We start from the raw sequence: 25,943 nt of genomic DNA, 5'->3' as shown, positions 1-25,943 counted from the left end.
AAGATGAAGGCTTACAGAACAAAATAGTTTCTCATTTAACAGTTACTACACATGTTGCCCTATGACAATGGTTAACAATCTCACAACACATCAGCAATATCCTTACCCAACCTTGGGTTCCCTATCGCCAGCTCATGAGGCCTTTTTTTATGAGAATTGAAGGACACAATATATGAAAGTATTCTGGAAAAGTACAAGGTATTGCCTAGATCTTGGGAAATAAATATCCATAAAGTTATCTTGGACACCTAAATTGTCTGCCTTGGGGACATGGTAGCTGTTTTGTTTTGTTTTTCCCTCTCATACGGAGGTAACAAGAGGTAACTGTTCTTTGTCAGAAGACCTGGATTATAATTTTAGCTCTTGCAACCACCTGCTGGGAGACTTTGGGCCATTCATTAACTTTTCTAGATCTTAGTTTCCCCACTGTTACAAAATATTCACTGCCAACTTGGGGATGTTAAGGGATAACAGATACTAAACTAGTAAAAATGTTTAAACTCTACCGGGGCTGTGAAATAGTTTTAGAGCACGTATATGGCCTCTACAGCAATGGGTTTTTTAGGGCCTCAGCAAGGCTTCTTTCTAAACTGGAATGTGAGTCAAAAAAAGGCCAGTGTTTCAGGAGACTGAGACCCTGGCCTCTGTCCTAATAAGAAAAACAACTACATCAACTACCATTTATTGCATTGTCCATCACGTGCTTCACTAACATCATATTATCCTCACGACTCTCCTGCAACATAAATAGCATGATCACCCTCTCACAGATGTGGAAAATGGAGCATCGAGACTTGAGGGCGTGTGCTGGAAGTGAGCCAGTGGTAGTGGCAGTGCCAAGATCTGAACCCGGGCTCTCCTCTCCGGCTCCAAAGCCCACGCTTTTTGCCACACACTCTACATAATGATGTTTGACGTCAGCAAACCTGGGGCTCGAACCCTTGCTCCGCCACTTACTCTGCAGCCTTACTCTGGATAAGCTTCTTTACCTCTCTCCCCAAGCCTCTGCTACTTCATTTGTGAAATGGAAATAATAATAATAGCACCTTCCTCATAAGATTGTTCGTGAGGGTTAAATTAATTACTGGACGAACACCATCTAGAAAAGTGCCTGGCACAGAGTAAGCGCAAAATACATGTTAGCTGTTATGCAAGATATGCAAGATATCAGTTTGCGCTATACTGCTTCTACTGAACTGTTCACAATGAGTCTAGGATATCTAGTTTCTACATAAAAAGAAAGGGCCGGGCTCATTGTTGCTGGACAAGCAATGGGCTATACCATGAAAAAGAAGAAACAAATAGTAAATCTTTTATTACCATCTCTTTTTCTTAGACACCAGGCTCCTTGTCTACCTGAGACTAATAACCTTGTCTTCGGGCCAGGCTTTCCAGCTGAGCCAATTACTTTTGTAATTACGTTCCCACTGATCACTTTGCTGGGATGACCCAACTCCCGTGACTCACAACAAAGCTGCATGACCTAAGGGGATATGGGCTCTTCAGAGAGGTTAAATGCCCATTACAATGGAATAACTTTCCTTTTCATATTTCTTTTTTAAAGTTCTTCGGTTCATGGGGGAATTGCTAAGTCCAAAAGGGTCTGAATGCTGATTCTACACCACAAAGCTGAGCAAATCTGATTTCAATCACATTGTAACAGCAAACTAAGAGAATCTGGGAGACTCTGCTGGATGTGGGTCTACACCACCATGGGGCCACCCCAGCTTTCTATGGGGCCCCCGACATACTCTACCATCAGCTCACAGCTGGACCAAAATTGGTCCATTTTTAGAGTCTTTCAGCAGCTGCTATAAACTGATTCCACAGAGCTACGCTAAGTCATTGCTGTGCAATAAGGCTATAACTTTCAGGTGAATTAATGTTTCTCATATTATGCTGTCAAACATTTTCTAGCAAGGAGGAGAAAAAGATAATGCCAAGAAATATAATAGATAAATAAGGCAATCTTTAAAAAAAAAAAAAACAGAAAAAAAATTACTTTATTTATAGAACTCTAACTCTCTCTCTGATTATATTTACCACATTTTTACGCAAATAATGCAAGACTTCCAGGGTTTGTTTGCCAACCTCACCCTCCCCTTAGAGGTATTTTCATAAGCGTGCTATGCTAATTTATTTTTACAGCAACTTGTAAAAAAATCAGCATAGCAGCTGTTGAAAATACCTCTGCGGGGGGGGGGGGGGGGAGAGCTCAGTTGGCAAACAAAGATTCTAATCTGCCCATTCTACTTGTCTGTCTCTTCTACTAGTACCACTATATCGCTAACACATAGCATAGCACCAGAAGCATATCTTTCTAATCCCTTATTTTTCAAGAGATTGGTCAAAGGGATAATTATGGATACAAAGCACTATCATTGGAAGAGTGCAGGCTTCCCTTCTCCTTGGGTCAAAGACTGCCTGGAAAAATCATAATGTGACTCCTGGTAACAGAATTCAAGCCAACATGCTCCAAAGACCCCAGCTGGTTCCACCAACTCACAATTCAGTGGGGCTGATGGTCATCAGAATCAAAGATAAACGCGTTTACTTTCATGTTGAAATTGCTTAAAAAAGACCAGTGTCTAGGAGATTCCCAGTTGTTCTAGGAATTGAACATCTTCCTCTTGGTTGGCTTGCATGTCTCTTCCTTCTCTCCCTCCTTCTCTCTTTCTTTCCCCCCTTCAACTGTTACCTTTGGAGTTACAATTGCAGGGCAAGCAGCGGTCTTGTTCTCTCTGTTGGTAGAACCCTTCCTTGCACCTCTCGCAGTGAATGCCATCTGTGTTGTCATTGCAGTTGAGGCAGCGGAATCCATTTCCTGTCTGTCTGTAAAGTTCCTGATCAAAGATGCATTGCCTGGACTTCCCACTGCAGTCACAGACTAGGGAGGAGGAAGAATAGACAGCATTAGAACAAAACAACTCAAGAACAATTTTCCCAGTTGTTTTATTATTCTTAATATAAATTATGCATGAATATTATATATTAATTTAAATGAAGGGAATGAAATAGGCCACGTAGGGACTGCAGTAGACAGGTGAGCTCTGCTCCGCCTACAGGAAGCAGCCACCTAGAAGTGCTGGTGGGTTGTTGCCTAGGGAAAGGTGATTCAGGGTTGCCAGATTGTCCAATTCCTCAGGAGAAACCAAAAAGTCCAAATTACATGTTTTTATGTGAGAGTTCCTGATTTAAAGATTGGCAAGGACTTCATTTTTAAAACATTGTGTAGTCCAACAGACCGGAGCCCTGGTGATGCAGTGGTTAAGGGCTTGGCTGCTAACCAAAAGGTTGGCGGTTTGAATCTACCAGCTGCCCCTTGGAAACCCCATGGGGCAGTTCTACTCCGTCCTATAAGATTGTGATGAGTTGGAATTGACTCAGTGGCAATGGGTTTGGTTTTGGTGAATCCAACAGAACAAGTATGCGGGCTGGAGAAGGCCAGAAGGTAGTCTCTGGCACAACTGTCTAGCAGGTGATGGCATCATCTGTTCAAGACATACAGCATCTGTCCCTCCAGTGATAGTCAAGGCTGAGGAGCTGATATGACTGTCCTGCCAGGTATCTCCTCCCCTCTCACTGCACCTTGCATGACCCTCCCAACCAAAGCCAAGTACTCAAAGAGAACCTTACTCCCATATGAGGAATGACTGTTCCAAATATCTGGTGAAGTTCACCCTGAGAATGATCCAAAGAGACTCGTGGACTGAGTGACATCTCCATGTGGGACTTAAACACTCCATGAGGCAACATGTGGAAATACTTAACATAGTACCTGGACAAGAAATGTTTCAGTCAAGGTTTAGAAGAGAAAGGTAATGGGCCCTGAGGTTAAAAAAATGGGATCAAATCCAAGTTCTGCTAGTTCCATGGGCAAATCACTTAAACTCTCTGAATCTTGTTTCTTCTTCTATAAATGTAGACCACAATACCTGCCTCCCCAGATTGTTAAGAGGATTCCACTGAGAGAAGAATATCAAGTGTTTTGCAATATGCTATTTCATTCCTCACTCACATGAAATAGGTATTGCCTCAGATGAGAAAATTGCAGCTTGGAAAAATTAAGTAGTTGGACCTATTGGAGAGCTGTGATTTAAACCTCTATCTAATTCCAAAGCCCACTTCCATGTGGCCTGTGCCTGGAAATGCCATGACTTACCCAGAGGGCTGACATAAAGTCAACAGATGTGCCAATATGTACAGCCCTTGTCGGACCTTGTGTTCGACTCTGAAGACATAGAGATGACTAAGTAAATCTGATGAGCTTCCTAAATGGCTTCCTTACAATGACTCCTAAAACTCACTCTCTTACTACTTTGGGTGCCATCTAACATAGGGCAAGTCAACTCCAGAACCTAATTTGTTTTTAGTACTTTACATTCATCAGCTCAGCTAATTCTCACAACAGTCCTTTAATGTGAGTTTTATTATCACCATTTATCAAATCAAGAAACTAATGCATATAGAGGGTAGGTATCTTGCCTAAAGTTAAGCAGCTAAATGGCAAAGATACAATTTGCTCTTAGGTCTGACTGACTCCAAAGCCCTCACCTTTCCATTTTATGCTGTTTCTCAAGAATCTGGTTTACCACCACATGTAGACATTCTTCCTATATAAATATGCATAATAGAGGATCATTCTGTCTCTTCTTAAATCCTTCCCTATGTAGTATGATGCCCTGTCCCTCCTTACACAGCACTTGTTGTTACAAATTATTTTTATGCAGTTTTTAATCTGCCTCTCTCTGGGTGGCACAAACGGTTTGCACTCAACTACTAACCTAAAGGTTGGTGGTTCAAACCCACCCAGTGGTGCCATGGAAGAAAGCCTGATAATCTGCTTCTATAAAGATTACAGCCAAGAAAATCCTATGGAGCAGTTCTACTTTGTAACACATGGGGTTGCCATGAGTTGGCATCCACTCAACAGCAATGGGTTTGGTTTGCTATCTCTGTAATGTAAACCATATGTTCTTTTTCCTCCCTGGAAAACAACACACACACACACACACACACACACACACACACACACACACACCCCTACTCTCTTCATTCATTTATTCATCAGACATTTATTTCAGACACTGTTTTACAGGGCACTATGTCAGTCAACCCTTTGAACATCTGAAGATAGCAATAGCTTCTCTCTCCTTAGTCATCACTCCTCCAGGCTAAACTGGAGTCTTTTTACCTGCTGATCTTTCAACCATTTCCCATGACATGATTTCTAGATTCCTCTTGACTACACTCTTGAAAGCAGGCTCTCATTTCCAATATCCTTCTTAAAATGACCAGAATTTATTACAGTACTTTAAGTGTGGTTTGAACAGCTCTCCTTACAAAAGGACTACATAATTATAATTCCACAGACAAAGCCTAACATTTTATTAAACCTGCAGTATATTTAGTTTGTAGTCAACTCAAACTCCCTGGGCTTTTTCACAGAAGTGGTGCCAAGCAAAATCTTTCCCAACTAATACTTGCCTAACTGATTTTTTGGATCTCGAACAGATGTGCCACACAGCTGTCATGTGCTGTGAAATTTCTACTGAGTACATCGTTATACACGTACAAGAGCTAAATTCACCAGCCAACAATCCTTGTGAGGTTACTCAGCTGGATCGCACAATGAGCCAACACCGTCTCTGCCCTGGATGTCTTTTGGGGGCAATCTCAAAATAATTACCAACTTACGTTGTGTCCTTTTATTCAGGACTTACCTTTTGCTGGTAAATGCTAACTTCATTAGGACCACTTGTGATATACTTGTTTAGAACAATATTTACAAAACAGATAACCTTGTTATAATATTTTTATACCACCCCCGCCCCCATACACACACATCCTTTCTCCTCTCTGCTCTACTCTGAAAGAACTGATGTTCTTCCTGCTAATTCAGCTCTATAGTTCCAGTAAGGGAGGCCTTGGGCCAGAATCTCACTCCAGAACTTATGCAACAGGTTACAAGCCTATTGCCAACTGCCCTCCTCTCTCACAAATGGGTTTCCCTTAAAGCTGAGGGCTACGCCAGCCAGAATGAGGGAATGTATAGGCATCGTGTCTGGGGAGCGTTATCAGCTTGGCTTGTCTGTATTCTGTGAAGACACTCTTTCTAGCCTTGCCTGCGGGACTCTTAAAGTTACCAAGCTGTGCTTAGCTCAAACACAGCCGAACTGCACTTCGCTCAGTACTGTCTTCCAATCATTCACACCCAGAGAATGAGAGGAGACAGTTTGCTCCTTTTCCACGGAATGATTCTTCTTGTCATTGATGTATTTGAAACGTGGTCTCTCTCAAATCATCTTCCAAATTTAAACTAACTTTCCTAAAACCAATTACTATTTTCATTACTGAGGGCAAAGTTGGGGAGGACAAAGATCTTTGTTTTCCCAGTTCTGGACTATTCCTGCAACTAGCCCTAGTACAACTTCTGACTGGTCTTTTTTATTCTCTGACTGATTTTCGCCCAACCACTACCATGGACACACTGTTGCCAGAAGGCACTGCCAAGCCAGAAATAAGCAGCAGGAAACGGTGGTGACTGTGCCAAAGGGGCTAAAGAGAGAAGCAGCACTTCATCCCCAGCCAACTGTAGTCACATAGGAATGATGCCTACTGCAACCATGCTTCCACCTTTGGCTTTTTAAGGAGACAGAAATCTGGCTTTTTGTATGAAATCTACTGATATTTAAATATTGGCAAAAAATTAAAGATAAAATTTTTTGAAACCAATATGTGTCCAAGGGCAAATCTCTGCATTTGAATCTGCACTTGTAACAGGCAGAAAACACATCCCATTCTTTAGGAAAAGGAGAAATGAAGCCCTTATATATGCACAGCTCCTGGTCCCTTGTAGGTATTCCATGTTTTTTAAATGAACAAATGAATGAATGGACTCTTGAACTTTAGGAAACCCTTAGATGTGTCTCCAAGATTGAAAGGACTCCATGTTTTCCCATGTGTCTGGACATGCCTTAAAAATAAAAATACAAAGGCCTAGCAGTTACTTTCTGCCCCATTCCTCAATAGAATGCCTTTCTCCACAGGAGCCCGATCCAGAAAACATCCTTGCTTGGTAACTTATAATACCACGCTTCATTTAGATTAATAGACCTAAATGCAAGCCTATAATACATTTTAAAACAAGAAGAAATTCCAAAATTGTTTTTACTATTTTTATAGGTTTCTTCCTTTATGTTTATCCTTGTTCAATTTTACTTCTAGAAATTCTTTTTTCATTTCATTTGTATTTTGGAATCTTCCAGATTTTGCTATTCTTCCAAACTTGGGCCAGCTGAAAATTTCATAAATATGTTGTCTAGTTTCCACTGGGGACACTGACACAAACACAAGTAACGGAGTGTAAATGTGGGGGAGGGGGTTGATACACCACTGGACATCCCTGGGTCAACTGGGAACCATTTATCATCTTTTCATTGATCTATTCATTCAACATATATATATTAAGCACTTACTATGTGCCAGGCCCCGTTCTAGGCACTGCAGATACAGCAGTGAACAAAACCAGTAAATGCCCCACCCCTCATGGAGTTTACATGTGAATGAGGAGGAAAGAAAACAAACAAGACAAATAAGTAATACATAGGGAATGTTAAGACAGTGATAATTGTAAAGGAAGGAATAAATAAAGCAGGAAAAAGCAAGAGGAACTGGGCAGGGGAGGGGATAAGGTGTGTAGGAGGGAGGCTAGGAAGGTGCCATATGCTGGTTTCCTATTTCATTTCTTTTTTGAGACTTGTTTATTCATGATCTTTGTCCATTTATCTATTAGGCCTAATGGTTTTCTTATAAATTATCACGAATTATTTACAGAGTAAATATATGAAACTATTTGCCTGTCATTTTGTTGCAGATTTTCGGCCTCTCCTGTCAAGTCCCCCTTTTCTCCAAATCCCCTCATTGTATCTTTTGTTTTACTGGTTCTTAGTCCTTTTTTCAGAGCCCTGGTGGTATAGTGGTTAAGAGCTCGGCTGCTAACCAAGAAGTCGGCAGTTTGAATCCACCATCTGCTCCTTGGAAACCCTATGGGGCAGTTCTACTGTCTTATAGGGTTGCTATGAGTCAGAATCGACTCGATGGCAATGGGTTTGGTTTGGTTTTTAGTCCTTTTTTCCTTCCTTCTTCAGTTCTTAGTCAATGAGATGTACATTTATTTCATTCATCCAATAAACATCTACCTACCTAACTGGGAGCCATGCTGGGTGTTTTGAGTGGTGATCTTAAGAGACTTGGATATCACGAACCAGTAAAATTTCAAAAAAGGGTATTATCAATGTTTATCTTGTCAAATAAAGGTACTAACTCTATGTTCTTTCATAAAAAGGAATTTTCATAACAGAGAAAGGATATAATCTCAGAAAAGGTATTTCTCTAAATTGAATAAATTTGGCTTTGTCAAACACTTGTCATGTTGTTCACATTTTCCTCATTTCACCATAGACAGACGTGGCCTGAGGACCTGGTATTAAGGTATCATTGCATCAGACAATACAGAAACAAATCAGACTTGGACGCTAAAGTTACCTGAAGCTCTTACAAAAAGAAAACCAGTTGTCATCTAGTTGATTCTGACTCATGGTGATCCTATGTGTGTCAGAGTAGAGCTGTGCTCCACAGGGTTTTCAAGCGCTGATTTTTCAGAAGTAGATTGCCAGGTCTTTCTTCCAAGATGCCTCTGGGTGGACTTGAGCCCCCAACGTTTTGATTAGCCGATTGCATTAACCGTTTACACCACCCAGGGACTCCGGAGCCCTTAAAGGTTCTAGGAATCAAGGCAGGCCAGGATTTCCTCTCTTTTTCACTGAGCTCTATCATAGGGCCTCTATCCCACCCATTACTCCTAGTTGACTATTCATTTGTACCTGACTCTTTCCAAGTCAGAGACATCTCTTCAAGGTTTCATCCTATCCTCTCTTTGTCCCCTCAGTCCAACTCCCAAAAATCCTCAACTCTGTCAGGCAGGGTTCTCTTCACAACTAAAGGGATGAGATTCATCAAGTTTACAGCAAACCCTACATAAATAAATCTAGTCACTTCACTGAGATTTTCACATCTCTCTTTGAGTTGAGTAAACCATAGGTGGTAATTGTGTCTAACTATGCTGTATACCGGAGTCCTGGTGGTGCAGTGGTTGAGTTCGGCTGCTAATCAAACAGGTTGGCAGTTCAAGTCTACCAGCTGCTCCTTGGAAACCCTATCGGGCAGTTCTACTCTGTCCTCTAAGATCGCTAGAGTCAGAATTGACTTCACAGCAATGGGTTTCGTTTGGTTTATGCTGTATACTGCTTCTTTGGCACTGAAGTATTTATTATAATAATAACTATAGTAGAACACTGTTGTTGACCCTCAAGGTGCTTCTTAGAAAAGACTGCCAGGCAGCCAGGCACAGGCTGGTCCACCCACTACCACCCACACGCATCCTGAGACACAGATCAAAGGAGCTGGAAGTCCTCTTTAAACAATGGAGCAAGGTGTGCAGAATCCCTCTGGGCTCACTTCACAACACTCCCACCCCTCACTGAAGCACTCGTCTCCAACAGGCCAGGACAGGAAGCAGAGGGGGAAAGGCTATTTCCAAGCTGTATCCTTAGGAGAATGGAAGGAAACAAAAAATATTTCCTAAGATTGCACTTGGGGGAAGACCTTGGGCTAATCACCATCAGTGATTGCAGTTCATCAAAATCTCATTCCCAATTTCCCACAGGAAAAGATTGCCCTTGCGAGGTAAGCAATTTCCAGAAATTCTAATGATTTGGCTTTAATATGATCATTTGTGTAAAAGCAGATCCTCTTTCTAAAGTTCTAAACTTAAAAACATGCTCTACTTTTCCTACAATCAGAAATCTATGGAATCATCATGCTTTTTAGTGCCTTTACAGTAACAACAACAAAATGAAAAATCCAAACTCCCTTCAAAACCCTGCACATTTGGCCCCTGCCGACCTCTCCCACGTTATCTCATTCCTCTCTTTCTCTTTGGCTTACTGGGCTCAGACACACAGACTTTCCCACAGATACTGGGATGCACCCAGCTCTTTCCCACCCCTGGCCTTTCAGCTTGCTATTTCCTATGCTTAGGGCACTCCTTGCTTCCACCCTCCCTATACCGCAGTCTCTACACGGCAGCCAGAATGATCTTGTCAAGAAACATAAATGAGATGGTACGCTTCCATGCTGATAACCTCCAGCAGCTTCTCCCTTTTCTGAATGCCCACAGGACTTCATCCACATCTCTCTCAGGGCACTTATCACTTCCTATCCTGTGCCATCCTGGGGGCAGTCATGGCTCAGTGGTAGATTTCTTGCCTTCCATGCGGGAGATTCAGGTTTGATTCCCCGCCAATGCATCTCATGCACAGCTACCACCTGTCTGTCAGTGGAGACTTGCGTGTTGCTATGATGCTGAATAGACTTTAGCGGTGCTTCCAAAGACAGCCTAGGAAGAAAAGCCTGGTGATCTACTTCCAAAAATCAGCCAGTGAAAACCCTACAGATCACAATGGTTCGATCTCTAATCAATCATGGGGATGACACAGGGCAGGGCAGTGTTTAGTTCCCTTGTACACAGGGTCACCACAAGTCAGGGACGAATCAACAGCAGATAACAGCAATAACATCCTGTGTCACCAAATTCCTGTGTCACCATTATTTGGGTACATGGCTTATATCCTCCCTAGCCTGTCTCACTTTCGTACCTCCACAGTACCTAAATACAGTGCTTGGAACTGTGATTGCTGGATGGATGGAAGGAGTAAAGGACAGACAGAAGAATGGATGCAAGGAAGGAAAGAAAGGAGGAAGGAAGGAAAGAAAGAAGGAGGAAGGAAGGAAAGACAGGCAATCTGGCTCTAATAAAAGCCAAACTAGAACCTAAACCTACAGAACTCTCCCAGAAGTCCAGGAGTCCACTTTGAAATTTCCCCAACACAAGTTTTCATTGTCTACATATATGACATTCAGTGTAAAAAAGCTTTAAAAAGCTGATGTTTCAACAACAACAAAAAAAAAACCCATGGTGAATGGGAACCAGAAGAATTGGGAGAGGAACTCCTTCTATTTTCAATTAGAAGGAATGTTGAGGACTTTCTTTCAGGTTGCTGCTCACAACAGATGAACAATTTCTGCCCAGGACGCCCAACCCTCTTTGGTCTGTGGGCTTGGAGCTGTCTCAGTGTTCTTCGTACCATCTCAAAGGGCAACAATTGGGCTGCTGTGGGAGGAGGGGCAAGGGGCTGAGGCATGAGATCAGTCTGCAGTAATCAGGCAGCCTTGACAGGTCGTGTACTTGGCTGCTGTGTGGGACTATCTCAGAAGTTAGGAATTTGAGCATCATGTTTGAACCTGATCAGGTGTGCTGGCTGTGATTACGTACAGCTTTGCTGCTCTTGCTACCATTTCAGCTGCTTGGTGCACTAATACGGATCCGTTGAAACAGCGGCAAGTTTATACAATAAGGGAGCTGTAATCTCTTGCCAGTGGGTCCAAGAATAAACCATTTAGAAATGACACTCAATTCCCTTCCTTATTTAGAGGAAAGATGTGTGCCCTGTGTTTCCTTGCATGCATTACATGCTCCTCATTCCCTTTCTGAAACATTGAATCTGTCTTTTCCCCTCCTTTGTTGAAACTCTTCCCTTGGGATACTGTGATGCCATACCATCAAGTTTCCTCCTGGCTTTCTGACCTTCTCTGTTCTCCCCACCCCAAGTCTCCGCTAGCTCTTTTCCTTACCCAGACTCTAAACATTGGTGCTCCTCAAGCTCAGTCCTGAACCTTCACATGTTCTCACTCCATACCTCTCTCCTTGGGTGATCTCATCCAAGGTAAGGGTTTCAATAACCATGGTATGTTGTCGACATCCCAAGATGCTTCCCTGGCAGACCCTCAGCCACCCACTGTATATCTCCAATTGGTTGTCTCAAAGCACCTTCCAAAATCATGCTTAGAACCAAACTCATGGTTGTCATCCCCTCACATCAGAAACCTGGAAGTTATCTTTACAGGGTCTTCGTCTTTCCCACCTGCCCATATCCTATTCAACACCATATCCAGAACCACTGATGCCGTATCTTGCCTGATCCAAACTTTATTGATAGAAACCATTAAATATCTCGAGTCCATCCAAGTCTTTCTACAGCCACTCTAGACCAAACCCTAACCATCTCTCGCCTGTAGTAGCTTCCTAACTGATTTCCCTGCCACTTCTCTCACTTCCCTTCACTCAGCAGTCAAAAAATCTTTTCAAAATACTAATCTTGTCAATATCTCTCTACTTAAAACTCTCTATTGCCTTTCCATTTAGGTTAAAGATCAAAATTCCTTAGCCTAGCCTACAAGGATCAAGCCTACCATGGTCTTATCCCATCTACTTTTCCAGCCTAATTTCATATCACACTCTCCTCTCCTCCCAGCACATCTTCATTCCTTTTCCATTCATTTTACTTATACTTTATAACTTTACTTCTGCTGCTTCTTAAAATTCTTGCTTTGGAAAGGAAAAGCACCATGGAGGGGAAAGGTAAATTGAGATGAACAATTCCAATTCACCTCATCTTTTTTTTTTCCCCCCCCAGAGAAGTTACACTAAAAATTAAATCTTAACCTACCTTATTGGATATCATTCTTTTTCTGTGAGCCAAAGGACTGGTCTCATGTAAACGGACAGCACTTATATGCTCAAAGACAGCAAGTGTCACCTCCATGAAGCCAGCCATAATGAGGATCTTTAATAGGAAGCCCACATGTAAATGCTAGACTCTAAAGGTGGTAAATGAAATTGCGAATAGTATACTTACTTAGAAGCCTTGGTGGTGCAGTGGTTAAGAGCTATGGCTGCCAACCAAAAGGTTGGCAGTTCAAATCCAACAGCCTCTCCTTGGAAGCCCTATGAGGCAGTTCTACTCTGTCCTAGAGGGTCACTATGAGTCTGAATCGACTCGATAGCAACGGGTTTTGGATACTCACTTAAAAAAAAACACACAGAAAAACTGGCAAGGAAGCAAGGAAGGAATTGTGTTGCAGTACAAAAACTATTATTGAAAGTGTCCTTTAACTAGCAATCTCACCTAATATATTTTTTATTATTTTACAAATCCCCAAATTGCACATTATAAAGTCTAAAGCAGGAAACACCTGTCATCTTTCAGTTTGGTATCAAAGGCATTGGCAGTTATTATCCTATTTGCAAAACTCAAAGTCTCCAAGCCTGAAATATTCTGTATGAATATTCATATTATATTTACATACGATAATGAATTGCATAAGCATTTTCTAGTTTTAAACATAGGGGTTTTTCTTTCCAACATTTAATATGTTTCTCAGCTTGGGTGAATACAATAAAATTTGAACATATCATCATTTAAACTGGCCTTAAGTTTGATGGTTTAATGTGTGAACTTCTGCTTCTGGTTTTACCTTTTTGAAGTATGTCACTATATGTTTTCTAATTAGAATAGGAAAACTGAAATGGCACCTCCCTCACTGAAAGTCTTTTAACAAATCCAGTCTCCTCACTCACATTTTTCACAGCCACATCTTAAGCCAGTGCAGCCAGAACCACTGGAGCCATATCTTGCCTGATTCATTTGCTTCCCTGGAAATTTAAGTGCCTGAGCTGTGTAAGTAAGGCTGGAACAGGAAGGACAATGAGATGAATAGCAAAGCGCAGTTCTCTAATCACATGGGCAATTTTGAACAATAAAATATAGACAAATCTTTTCACATCTAAATAGTCTAAAGTCATCAAGAGTGAATAAAACTCAGACCATCACATTTTCATTTTGAATGCTCGTTGTTTAAAAGGAGACCTCTATTTTCATTAAGAGTTCATAATACTTTATGCTGTAACCTAGAGTTGGAAATGGTACAAGTGAACTAGAGATGACACTTAGCCTAGTAAGGATTGTACCAGGAGACCAGACCTAAAGATGTCTTCCTCTAAAACCCCACTGGGACATCAGGGCCCAGGCAGACAACAGGGAGAGGGGAAGAAAGTTCCAGGGAACAGGGAGCTTGGGACTCCAATCTTTGTCTGATTAGCAATGGAGTCAAGGGTCAAAATGGAAGCTGAGGCCTCAGTCTGAGTGAGTTCAAAGGTGAAAGGAAAGAAAAAGTCAGGACACAAGAGATATAGAAGAGCCTCCCCTTCCCTTACACCTGACACCTTTAAAGGTTCTGCAGCAAGACAGCTGGTGCTGGATACAGTATAGAGACTTGGTAAGTGTTTGTGGCAAGGATTCTATATGAATGTACTCACCCACTCACATGGTACCCAACATCCTTCTGACCACAGTAATAGAGATTTCTGTATTTCTAAGAAATCATCTATAAAGAAAAGGACACCTATTAATAAAGGACATTTGACTGTTTCTCAAAGAGTACAATGTTCTTTGAACATTTCTGATATGGCCTAGAAAATGTCATGATATGGCCTTTTAAGATAGTGCTGGAATAAAGGAAATTACAGAGTCCAAGAGAGCTAGAGGTGACACCTGAAACCAAACAGATAAAAGGAAAAAAAGGGAATCTGAATAAAGAAAAGGTAAAAAGGAAATTCTGGTTTGTACTGAAACGCTTTTTGGAGACATTTGGAATACACATTAAATGTGGCTTTTCAATCATTTTTATTTGTGCTCTGTTGGCTCCTTTAAGAAAAGTTACCCAATACATAAATCTTCCTCTTTAAACTTTTATTGCTTTTATGAGCAATATATTTGTGAACAAGGAGATTAGCCCTAGATGTCTGCTATTGCTACATTCCTTCACAAACATACAAGCATTCAAGTATGTGTGCGTTCTTAGGGGTTATACTAAGTACCACCATAGTTCTCAGCTTTGACAAAAGAACAATGGTAACTTACGTACGTTTACAATGTTGGGAAAATCTGCATGAATGTGTTCATAGCATCTTCTTTAAAGATTTTTTTCTAGACAAAAAAAAAAATCCACTCGAAAAGGGTAAGTTAGAACTGTATTGCTTGAAGTCAGAAGAATGAATTAAATGGTAAATGGGCTCGTAAGAGCTGAGCAACCTTTATGCATCCATAAAGAGAAGTAACAAACATTCCAAGAAGAGATTGGACCATGAAGGCTCCCACCAGGAGTGGGAACAACGTGTCTGCCTCTCAGTCAGACAAATGTGGGGCTGCTCCACTCCCACTTTCCACACCAGGTCCTGCAGATATCAGCATGTAAAGAGGCCCTTGTACTATAGTCCAAGTCCCAGGATAAGGCAAGAGCCGTAGCTTCAGATTACTGGTGGACCCACTGCTATCACAAACTACCACTAGTTGCCGTGGAGTTGATTCAGACTCATGACGATCCCATGTGTGTCAGAGTAGAACTGTGCTCCATAGGGCTTTCAATGGTGATTTTTCGGAAGTAGATGGTCAAGTCTTTCTTCTGAGGTGCCTCTGGGGGGACTTGAACCCCCAACCTTTCGTTAACAGCCAAGCATATTAACTGTTTGCACCACCCAGGAACTCCAATCGCAAACTAGGCCAGCCTATTCGAGACTAGAAATGATCTTTAAACATCAGGAATTCCCTTTAACCAAGAGCAAAACTGGTGGTGATTTGAAATAGCAATGAGTATGTGTAAAGCCTCAATGTTCTAGGCATGGAATTGACCCATTCCTGGAAAATTCCAAAACCTATATGAATATTCTGTAGCAGGGAGAGAAAGATAACCTCTGGACATAACTATGCACACATAGATTCAAAATGTCAATAGTCACCCAAGAACAATGACTGGTAGAACAGAAAGTTTTATCACTGTCCCTCCACTGTTCTATTTTTTAACTGAGCCACTTGGTCAATTCCAAGCTGCATGATAATCTGAGAAAAGAATTCAGCAAAGAAAAGAGGTAATTTGCAATCTCTTCTCTCCTAAATGCTGCCATGAGCTAGAGTTTGTGCTTGGTTTTAATCTGTTGTTCTCTGATCTTTTCAAAGGAAAGGCCAATATATTGACACACACACACAAATGATGTTGTTAGGTGCTGTCGAGATGATTTCGACTCATAGCGATCCCGTGTGACACAGTAGAACTGCCCCATAGGATTTTCTAGGCTGTAATCTTCATGGGAGCAGATTGCCAGCTCTTTCTCCTGCGGAGTGGCTGGAGTGTTCAAACTGCCAACCTTTCGGTTAGCAGCCAAGCACTTAACCACTGCACCATCAGAGCTCCCTACAGATAGGACACAGGTGTCCCAGCTAGAGACACAGAGGATTTTCTGACAATAGATCAAGATCTCATTAACACTAAAAATTAATTTAAATGAAAATTCTTCAAAAGCATTAGGAATAAGCCAAGGAAGCATCTTGGTAAAGAGCCTTAAGCTAGCAACTGAAATCTGGCCCCGTCACTAACTGCGTGGCTTTTGTCAAGGCAGTCACTTTTCTGTGTCTCAGTTTTCCCATCTGTAAATGAGGTTTATACACGCTGAGGGCTATAGCTCTGCTATAACCAACCGTGAGAATTTGGGCAGTTATTTTACCTCCCTGTGTGTCGTTTTCCTCGTCTATAAAACAAGAGTCTGTACAAAAGAACCCTTACGGTCTACTCTCAGGTTAGTCATATGATCCTACAACAGGAGGAAAAAAATGTGTTGAAACATGAGAATCTTCTTGTAAGAAATGCCCCTAAATGAGTGCAGTTAAAGATTTGGGTAATTTGTCCAATGTTTGAGTTAGTTGTGGGAAATGATTTGGTTGCAATTTGTTTTTTTTTTTCAGAATATCCCCATATTCCCACAATAAATAAGAATAAAATCTGGAAAGAGGCCTTTTCTTGCCAGATGGTTGCTGGGTCCGGACGAGCAACAGCGAGAAATTAGTTTCACTTTCTGCACTTCTGGCTGCCTGCATTGGCTGCTGAAGGGGCTGGCACTTTCTACGATCTAGTTAGCCTCAGGAAAACGAAGGTGACCTTCTAGATCACTTCCTCTCATAAGAAACTCTTGGGCATAAGAATAAAGATGGCTGCTGAACCATAGAAGACAGTTGTATTAACTTTGTAGAAATGAAATTTATTGGCAATATACGTTATATGTGAAAACGATGGAAGCCTAGAATCAGATCACTTTGGCAAGCCTGAACCAACTAAATTTGCAATTACACGAAATTCGAACAACCAAGTTCTCTTCATTGACAAGAGAAATAAACCCGTGTTTGAGGATATGCCTGACTCTGACTGTAAAGATAATGCACCCCAGACTATGTTTATAATAACAATGTATAAAGACAGCCAACCTAGATGTCTGGCAGTAACCATCTCTGTGAAGTGTATGAAAAGAATTTCTACTCTCTCCCGTGAGCACAAAACTATTAAGAAAATTAGTTCTCCTAAAGATATCAATGATACACAAAGTGACATCATATTCTTTAGGAAAGGTGTTGAAAAACATGAAAAGAGACAAGATTTGAATCTTCATCATACCCACAATACTTTCTGTCTTCTGAAAGAGATGCAACCTTTACAAACTCATTTTGAAACAGAAGAACCAAATTGGGGATAACTGTAATGTTCACTGTAGACCTCCAAGCACGAGGTGTTAAACGTTCATAGTTTGCTAGTAAAGAACATCAGTTTTAAGAACTGTGCCCTTTAAAGGTCTATATGAGATCAAACTGACAACAGCAGCTGTTAATGGGGGAGGAAGAACTCAGAAAAGGAGGGTGAGAATGGTTGTACAACTCGAAAAATGTAATCGATGTTACTGAATTTCACATATAAAAATTGTTGAATTTGTGTAGGTTCTGCTGTGTTATTCTCAACAACAGCAAAAATGAAATAAATTATATTAAAAAAATTTTTAAAAATCTGGGAAGAGAAGCTGTTGGGATTCTGTAAATGGTCTGTAAGAAGTCCTAAAGAAGTTTAGGAGACATATACCTTTAAGCAATTGATCTCCACCTCTCCTCTGACACAGCAGAAGAGAAAACCTCAAGCCCTTACGCTGATCAGTGTTGGAGGAAGAGCCGTTCTTTTCTTCTTTCATAATTGTGACATAAGTAAGCTCGGTTTGTTGAGAAGGCACATATATAGACATATAATCACCCACAGACGCAGAAAAGTCTTAGCTTTCGGCTTTGACTATGATTCAGATATTATGTCATCCACCTGGGGGTTATATTAGAAGACAGCCAAGCAATGATTCAGAAATCTACTAGGTCTAATTCGTGACTAAATTAGAGTACTCCAGAATCTACGGAGCTTCTGTGTCTACACTGGTCTGCAATAGCTGATTCAAGTCTTTTTTTTTTTTTCTTAATAATATTTTATTTTGTTTTCGAGAAAGGTTTACACAGCAGTTTAGGTTCCCAACAATTTCTGCCCAGTTCATTCAGTGACATTGGTTACGTTCTTCACAATGCGTGAACATTCTCATTATTTCTGTTCTGGTTGTTCCATTGCCATTAATCTAGAGATGATTCAAGTCTTTTTTTCCTTCAAATTTCTCTAAGGGAAAAAAAAATTTCAATACAGACAAACCACTAAGAACTTGAATGGGGAAAAAAATTCCCAGGATTGTCTCAACACCTTAATTTTGTGCCCCCAACTTTCCCATAAACACTGATCACAAAACAATATTTTTCCTCTGCTTCTTGGACCAGTGGAGCTACATACCAGTGGCTGCTCCCAGTTTAGGGCACCTAAAATTTAAGTCTACATGGGAATTTCCAACTCACACTCCAGCATAATTCTATCTTCCTATTATAGGGCATTTTCTCAATGACCTTTTTTTGTTTGTTTGTTTAATAAAGTATTTTTAAAATATTGTTTGGGGAAAACACATTAATCTGAAATGACCTCAATCAATGCATTTTGGATACTTATCGGTACGAAATAGGTCATAATTAACACAGCTCTCATAATTGCAGATGATCTCACAATTACGAGCGTTGAAAGTTGTCATAAACAAGCCTTATCTAAATAATTATGCTGTGAAGGTCACAAGGCGCAGTTAAGAATATTTTTTTAAACTCTTCTGATGTTATAAAAACGGTGTGCTTTGCAGTGATAGCATCCAAAATAGATTCCAATAGGGCTGTATTTCAAGCCACTTTGAGTGGAAGTAAAGAGAAACTGTTAGATTAGCTTTATGGATGACAAACACCTGAATATTGGAGATGAACAGAAAGAGTTTGAATATAATTACTTCATGAAATGTGAATGAATAAATCAATACCTCGAAGTTAGTATATTATTTTTTAAATTATGCGACTTTAAGTATGTCTGTATAATTAATTTACTAAGTTAAATATAAAGACATATTTGACTACTGCATCTATATCGCTAAATGTTTTCATAATCAAGTTAGCCAAAAAATTTTCTTTTTGGATCTTTCCATTGGGAAATCAGAGACCACCTTATTTGGGGTTGCCTTATGATTGGGCATGTTCTAGAGTGAAATAGATTTGCTGAATCTGTATTTGCTGAGGCCCGGTATGTGATGAAGGGGCCCTGGTGGTGTAGCGGTTAAGGGCTCCGCTGATAACCAAAAGGTTAGCAGTTTCAATTCACCAGCCACCCCTTGGAAATCCTATGGGGCAGCTCTACTCTATCCTATAGGGTTGCTACGAGTCGGAATAGACTTGACAGCAATGGGTTTTGGTTGGTTGGTAGGTGACGAAAGGCAAGGAGAGGGGATGGTATGAAATCCAATCTTGAAATTACAATCTGCTTTGGGTTCCTTGTCAGGTATTGTGTTTGTTTCCATGGGTAAATTCTGGGGTTCATCTCAGTCTGGGCAGAAAGGCTACTCACCACCTTCTTGGGTTGATGAAAAAAGAGTGAAGGGGAGCCCCTTCAAATATTTCACCACTGAAAACTCTGAAGGCAATACACAAACACTCAGTACCGGCAGGACAGTTAGTTATAAAAACAGCAGTAATATTGAACACTTATTGAGTGCTTACCAGGCGCTGTGCAAAATACTTTACATGTAACTATTACGACAATTTATTATCCCCATTTTAGAGATGAGAAAACTGATTAGCAGGTGAAGTAGCTTGCCTAAATCCCACAACTGGTAAGTGATAGAGTTAGGATTTGAACCCAGGCAGTCTTACTCCAGAGCCTGTGCTCAGAAGCAAGATGCTATACTACTTCAACAATTTAAATGACAGATTTATGGGGGAGAATAATCCTTCCCAGGATTTTTTTCTAATATCCACAGCACTATCCAAAGCACCTTTCCCATAGCAGGGTATGTGAGAAACCAAGTTAGTGATCTATAATGATTGATTCTGAGCTCACCGTTCTACAAGAATATCTGCCTCGAGCATTGTGCTCTTTTAAGATCTATCTTTAGGAGACCAAACTGACCACAGCAACTTGAAAGATTAGATAGGAAACATAGAAAACAGTGAGTTTATGTTAATGAGGGAGGAACAACTCAGAAAAGGAGGGTGAGAATGGTTGCACAACTCAAAGAATGTAATCAATGTCACTGAATTGTACATGAAGAAACTCTTGAACTGGTGTATTTTCTGCTGTGTATATTCTCAACAACAACAACAGAAATAAAATAAATTATACATATTTTTTAAAATATATAGATCACAGAAAAAAAAAAAAACTCACCTGATGGCTGAATCCAACAGTATCATTTTAGTCCTCATTCTTTGTATATATACACTCGGATATCTGAATACTATTTATTACTCCCACCTTGTTGAAATTCTTCCTTGGACCAACAGAAAATTCCTCTTTCTTGGTTCTCCTCTATCCTCAGTGCTCACTCCTCCTTATTGTCTTTCCTTGTTCCTCCATCTCCCTTTTAAGGTGACGTTTCTTTTACTCTATGTTTACTCTATGTTCCACACAATCTCAGCCATGGTCAAGGATTTCTCCTTCCACCAATGGGCTCCCAAATTCATTTCAAATTTCTCTTCTAAAGTTCAAAAGCATAGGTTCAGCAGTTCACTAGGGCCTTCAGAACACTCCAATTATATCTCAAATTCAACAGGCCCCTACAGGAACTCACTGCCACTGCCCAACCATGCTCCCAAATCTAATCCTTCTTTTACCATCCTTATTTCCTTTAATGGCATCACTGACTAACCAACCACACAAACCTCAAGCCCTGGACCCATCTTGCACTCTTCCTTATTTCTCACAATTCCCCTTAATTGATTCATATACCTAACACATACACTCACTGGATCACCAAATTCTTTCGATGTTACCTTCTTAATGTCTCTCTAATCTGTTTCCTCTTTGCTGTTTCCACTGCCATGGTGAAAGCCTTCATCATCTCTCATTTGGATTACTGCAGTAGCTGTCTATCTTACTCTCTTTTCTCCGCTCCATTCGCGTGAGTGACCTTCCTAAAATGCAAAGCTGATCACGCCCATATCTGCTTATACACCATCCACGACTCTTCTTTGCTTGCAGAGGACCACCCTAACTGCACAGCTGGGCTCGTAAGGCTCTTCACAACCTGATTTTTGGCTACTTATCCAGCATCATTCTTACCCCCTTCTTACACCTTCTCCGGTCATAACCTCCCCAACATTCAGATTCTTGGGGCTACATGCCACATCATCTCACACCAACTGCTGAGCTCCTGAAAGAGAGCCCTTTTCTTTCTTACTGATCTCTGCTCTGTACTTGTACTGTTGGCTTAGGTTTTTTTAAAAAACAAATGTGGTTCCAGGCATTTTAACACACTTTAATATCTCATCCTTTCAGCCACTCTAGAAGGTTGCACAGGGTTTTTTCATTTAACAGGCGTGGAAGCCAACTTCAGTCAAGCTGAGGTGCCGGAAACATTACTCGTAAGGAACTAGTAAATGAATGAGCCAATATTTGAATGCAGGTCAGGTAGCTGTAAAGCCTGCGCTACTTTCATCAAACTCTGAAAGTCTCAGTGACTACTTCTAAGACCATACTTTCACCTGCAAGGGAACAACCATGAAGCAGGGTCATTGTTTTAGGCTCCCGTACGTGCAGCCCATGGGACCTTCAGACGCAGATCACTTTGGAACGTGACAAGCACCATACTTTCGATGCGGCTTCCAGTACATCCCAGCATCCCATGAATGGAAAAGTATGTATGATCTCCCCTAACACCAAACTCTCCACACTCTTCATTGGACCCCAAACACCAAATGCAGTCCTTTGAGGAGGGAGCCTAATATCTTAACCACCTTTCTCCAAGGAAGAGGAAAGTGTGAAAATGAGCCTGAACACTGCTTCTGACTTAATGGTCTAGATGGAATGGTCAGAATTAGTCCATCCTGATTCTGATTTTATTAAAAAATTGATAGCATCCTACAAAATTTCTTTTTGTTACCTAATGCCCCCGCCCCCCCAACACACAGACACAACAATAGCAGAGTGGAACAGTGCTTCAATCACTACCTGTCATACAAAAAAATAAGCACCTCTTTCCGTTGTCACTTTCCTAATGTTGTCAAAAAAAGCTCTGGTCTAAGAACCTCTGGACCAAGGGCCAGTCCTGTCTCTGCCGACAGCTGCCTGTGTGGCCTCCAGCAAATTCACTTGTATTTTCTCATTTTTTAAACCAACAGATTATAATAGTTGATTCATAGCCAGTCCCTTTGAATTATAATATTCAGAGATTATCCTTACTTTTAGGATGTTTCACCCTAAGGTTAAGGCGACTTATTCTAACCCTCCGTGAACCTACCCTAGGTGACCATTTCCATATATGACTTTTTAAATGGTAACAGGGATGAGGAGTCCTGGTGGCAAAATGGTTAAGAGCTCAGCTGCTGAGAGGTCAGTGGTACAAACCTACCCAGCAGCTCCGCAGGATAAAAGACTAGGCAATCTGCTCATGTGAAGATTACAGCCTAGGAAACCCTATGGGGCAGTTCTACTCTGTCACATGGGGTTGCTATCAGTCAGAATCGACTTGCCGGCACATAACAAGTAAGGATAATGGGTTGGAAATCAATTGCAACACTATTTTAGAAAAAAAGGGGGAGAGGGGGCTGTATCAATGCATTAAAACACATGCTGTATTTGAGCATGGGTTTTAATGCACTGACACAGACTGCATGGTAACAAATGGAATGTCTGATATAATTCCATGTGCATGTGAACATCGTCTCATGTTTATATACACACGTGGGTGAAAATGACTCTTGACCTTGGACCTACAGAAATAACTATTGAAATGCCACCAGGTGCAGGAACCAATATGGACGTAAATATCCAGGGTAATTATGCAAGCTAGTATCATCAATAAACTAAGCGACAAGGAAAACACCCACTATGTGTTGTCATAGCTGACACATGCATACAGTATACGGTTGCTAGGATCTCAAAAACTTCTGTTTACATGAGTGTAACTTCTCCGGGCATGGCAGCCAGTAGGTAAGATCAAATGAGATATGACATAGGTGCTCAGTAAGTGCCTGTTGAACGGCTATTACAAGAAAATACTACGAAAAGTAGTGTTAGGTAAAAGTAAAGCATTGTTAGTATTCAAAGGCTCATTTTCTACTCCATATATGAAAAGGTGGATTCCAGAAGGGTTATTGAAGAAGTTCTTTTTCAGTCTTTGTGGTGTTCCCAGTCACAGAAAACATTCCCACCAAAACCTCATTAATAAAAACATTCATTGGGAAAAGAATTTATATATCAACACATTGCTGATTAAACAGGGGCACCTTGGTCGAAAAGAAATCAAGAAGAAACATTTCTAAAGTAAGGAAAACTCTGGTTTGGAGCAACCTATTGGTTTCACATTTTAAAAATCAGACAGCTTTATATAATATTTTAATATATACGTTGTGATATATTAGTCTCATTTTATACCGATCTTAGGAGAAGCCCCAGATGGGGCAAGAGGAGGGAGCTCTAAAGGGCTTCTCAACAAAGTGGAATCCTCGGAGGTGCGTTCAGCCATCGCGGTCTGCAGAGAAAGGCAAGTTCACAGAGAGGGCTGAGACGCTTTCCTCCTGGAAGTCGACTCACCTTCTCTCCTGGAGGTGGCCCAGGCTGCAGGCAAGAGCAGCGAGAAGCAGAGGCAGCAGCACAGCCAGAGCGCAGGCATGGCCGGGGTGCGCCGTCCACCGCTGCAGGGGTCGCTGCCAGGCACCTCGCGGCAGTAGTTTTCACTCTGCACTCCGCTATGCTTTCCTTTTCCTTGGTCAGGTGGTTTTATCGACTCTTCTACCTGACTCAGTCCTGACAGGAAGAGAGCCTGTGTTTCAGGGTGTGACTCACCTGTGAATAAGGAGGACCCAGCCCTCAGGATACAGACAAACACAGCACACAAGGAGCACTAAAAGCGCTCACCCAACCGCAGGGCTCCCTCCTCGCCACAAGAAGAGCTCCACACCTGGCCCTGGCCGAGGGTGTGGTGCAGAGGCTGCAGCCCAGGGATCCCCCTGGAGCAATGTACCAGATCTCCCAGAGCCTTCGTTCTCTCCTGGGTAGTCCAGGGCAGAATTCACAGAGGTAAATATCAGCCCGCCCATTCCTCAAACTGGAAGGCCCACTCTAAAGTGCGCAAACTCAGAAATAAGCCCGCAGCCCTGGTCAGGGTGAACCTGTCTCTGAAATACAGCTGACCTACCCTAGCCCACTCTCTGCTAATTCCTCCTTCTGTCTCCATCACCAGGCTGGACCAAGGGCCCCTCTCCAGTCCAGATCACCTGGGTATGCATCCCATTAAATTGCTTGTTGACTGGTTGGCCTCCCTATGACTACTGGCTCTCTCCTTATACCCCTAACAACTGGTACATCATCTGGCTTACAGCTGGTGCTGAATAAATGTTCTGTTGAATGGAATAAGAAAGAGACTCCAGATTCCAACTGCTTTTACATCTTAGAGCAAATTTCTCATGCCCTTCTCTACGGGCCCATTAAAAAAGGTTTGTTGAGGCCAACTGGGAGTATCATCCAAGTCCATTGTGGCAGGTAAAGTGAGTAATATCTGTTATTGGTGGTGTGTGCCATCAAGTTAATTCCGACTCATAGCGATCCTATATGACAGAGTCAAACTGCCCCATAGGGTTTCTTTCCTAGGCTGTAATCTTTACAGAAGCAGATTGCCAGGTCTTTTCTCCTGTGGAGTGGCTGGTGGGTTTGAACCGCTGACCTTTCGGTCAGCAGCCCAGTACTTAACTATTGTGACACCAGAGCTCCTTGAGTAATATCTAGAAACTGTCATTCTTGATATATCTTAAATTATCCCTTCCCCTAAGGAGGCTGCAGACAATAATTTGGAGAGGCACTGTCAAGGAGAAAACTTTAACTGGTAGTAGAAATTTAGAAAAAATTACCAGAGGTTTATATATACACAGTATATATATACACAATCTTTCCAAGAGAACCACCACCTACTCCTTATTATCAAGACCTGCAAGTCTCAATAAATAGTTGTTGACTGATTAAATGAGTGAATGTTCTGTAGATAGTTCTATGGATGATAATAACAAACTAACAACTAACAAACAATACTAGATAATACAGAATTAAGTGTCAAATGGTGTAAGGATTTCAGTTCACGCATTTAATTGAGACCAGTGTGGACTGACTAGCCAGGGATGACTTTGTACAGAAAATGGCATGCAATGATCTGGGTGTTGAGGGGTAACGAAGATCCAAATACAGCACCAAAGAACAACAGGGGCAAGGCAGGTTACCTCGAACCGGTTAAAAGTGAGGAGTAGACAGGAAACTTCAGTTATCTCATCCCAAGCTGATTCTCTTCTACTCTGTCCAGAATTCAAACAAAGAAACTCATAGTAGCTCACAAAACTCATACTGGCCAGTTACTAGTAACATTTCAGTTCACATTAACATTTCAGAGACCAGATATTTGGAATTGTCCCTTCCAGTGGCTGGAGCAGTGTGGACACTGAAACCATGTCCCTGAGCACCTTGCTCCTTTCGCGTCTTCCGGTCTGTCTTGTGCAATGTTCACCTGTCGTGCA

General features: G+C 41.4%; 1 protein-coding gene and 1 pseudogene across 1 annotated transcript in view; one reads left to right on the top strand and one right to left on the bottom strand.

Annotated features, from left to right (window-relative positions):
• Positions 1–24,166, bottom strand: part of LAMC2 (laminin subunit gamma 2) — a 64,256-nt gene extending 40,090 nt beyond the window's left edge. The window contains exons 1-2 of the mRNA XM_004372900.1: positions 23,977–24,166; positions 2,699–2,887 (exon numbers count right to left, since the gene is read on the bottom strand). Coding sequence (XP_004372957.1) covers positions 2,699–2,887; positions 23,977–24,055 — 268 coding nt within the window. The 5' untranslated portion in view covers positions 24,056–24,166. The remainder of the gene's footprint in view (positions 1–2,698; positions 2,888–23,976) is intronic.
• On the top strand, positions 17,000–17,666 carry LOC105756080 (interleukin-18 pseudogene; annotated as a pseudogene).
• Positions 24,167–25,943: the final 1,777 nt, after the last annotated feature.

Source organism: Trichechus manatus, unplaced genomic scaffold (assembly GCF_000243295.1).
Source record: "Trichechus manatus latirostris isolate Lorelei unplaced genomic scaffold, TriManLat1.0 scaffold00021, whole genome shotgun sequence".
Classification (NCBI taxonomy): Eukaryota; Metazoa; Chordata; class Mammalia; order Sirenia; family Trichechidae; genus Trichechus; species Trichechus manatus.
Note: the sequence above shows the minus strand (reverse complement) of the source record. Positions and strands in the feature narration are given on the sequence as shown.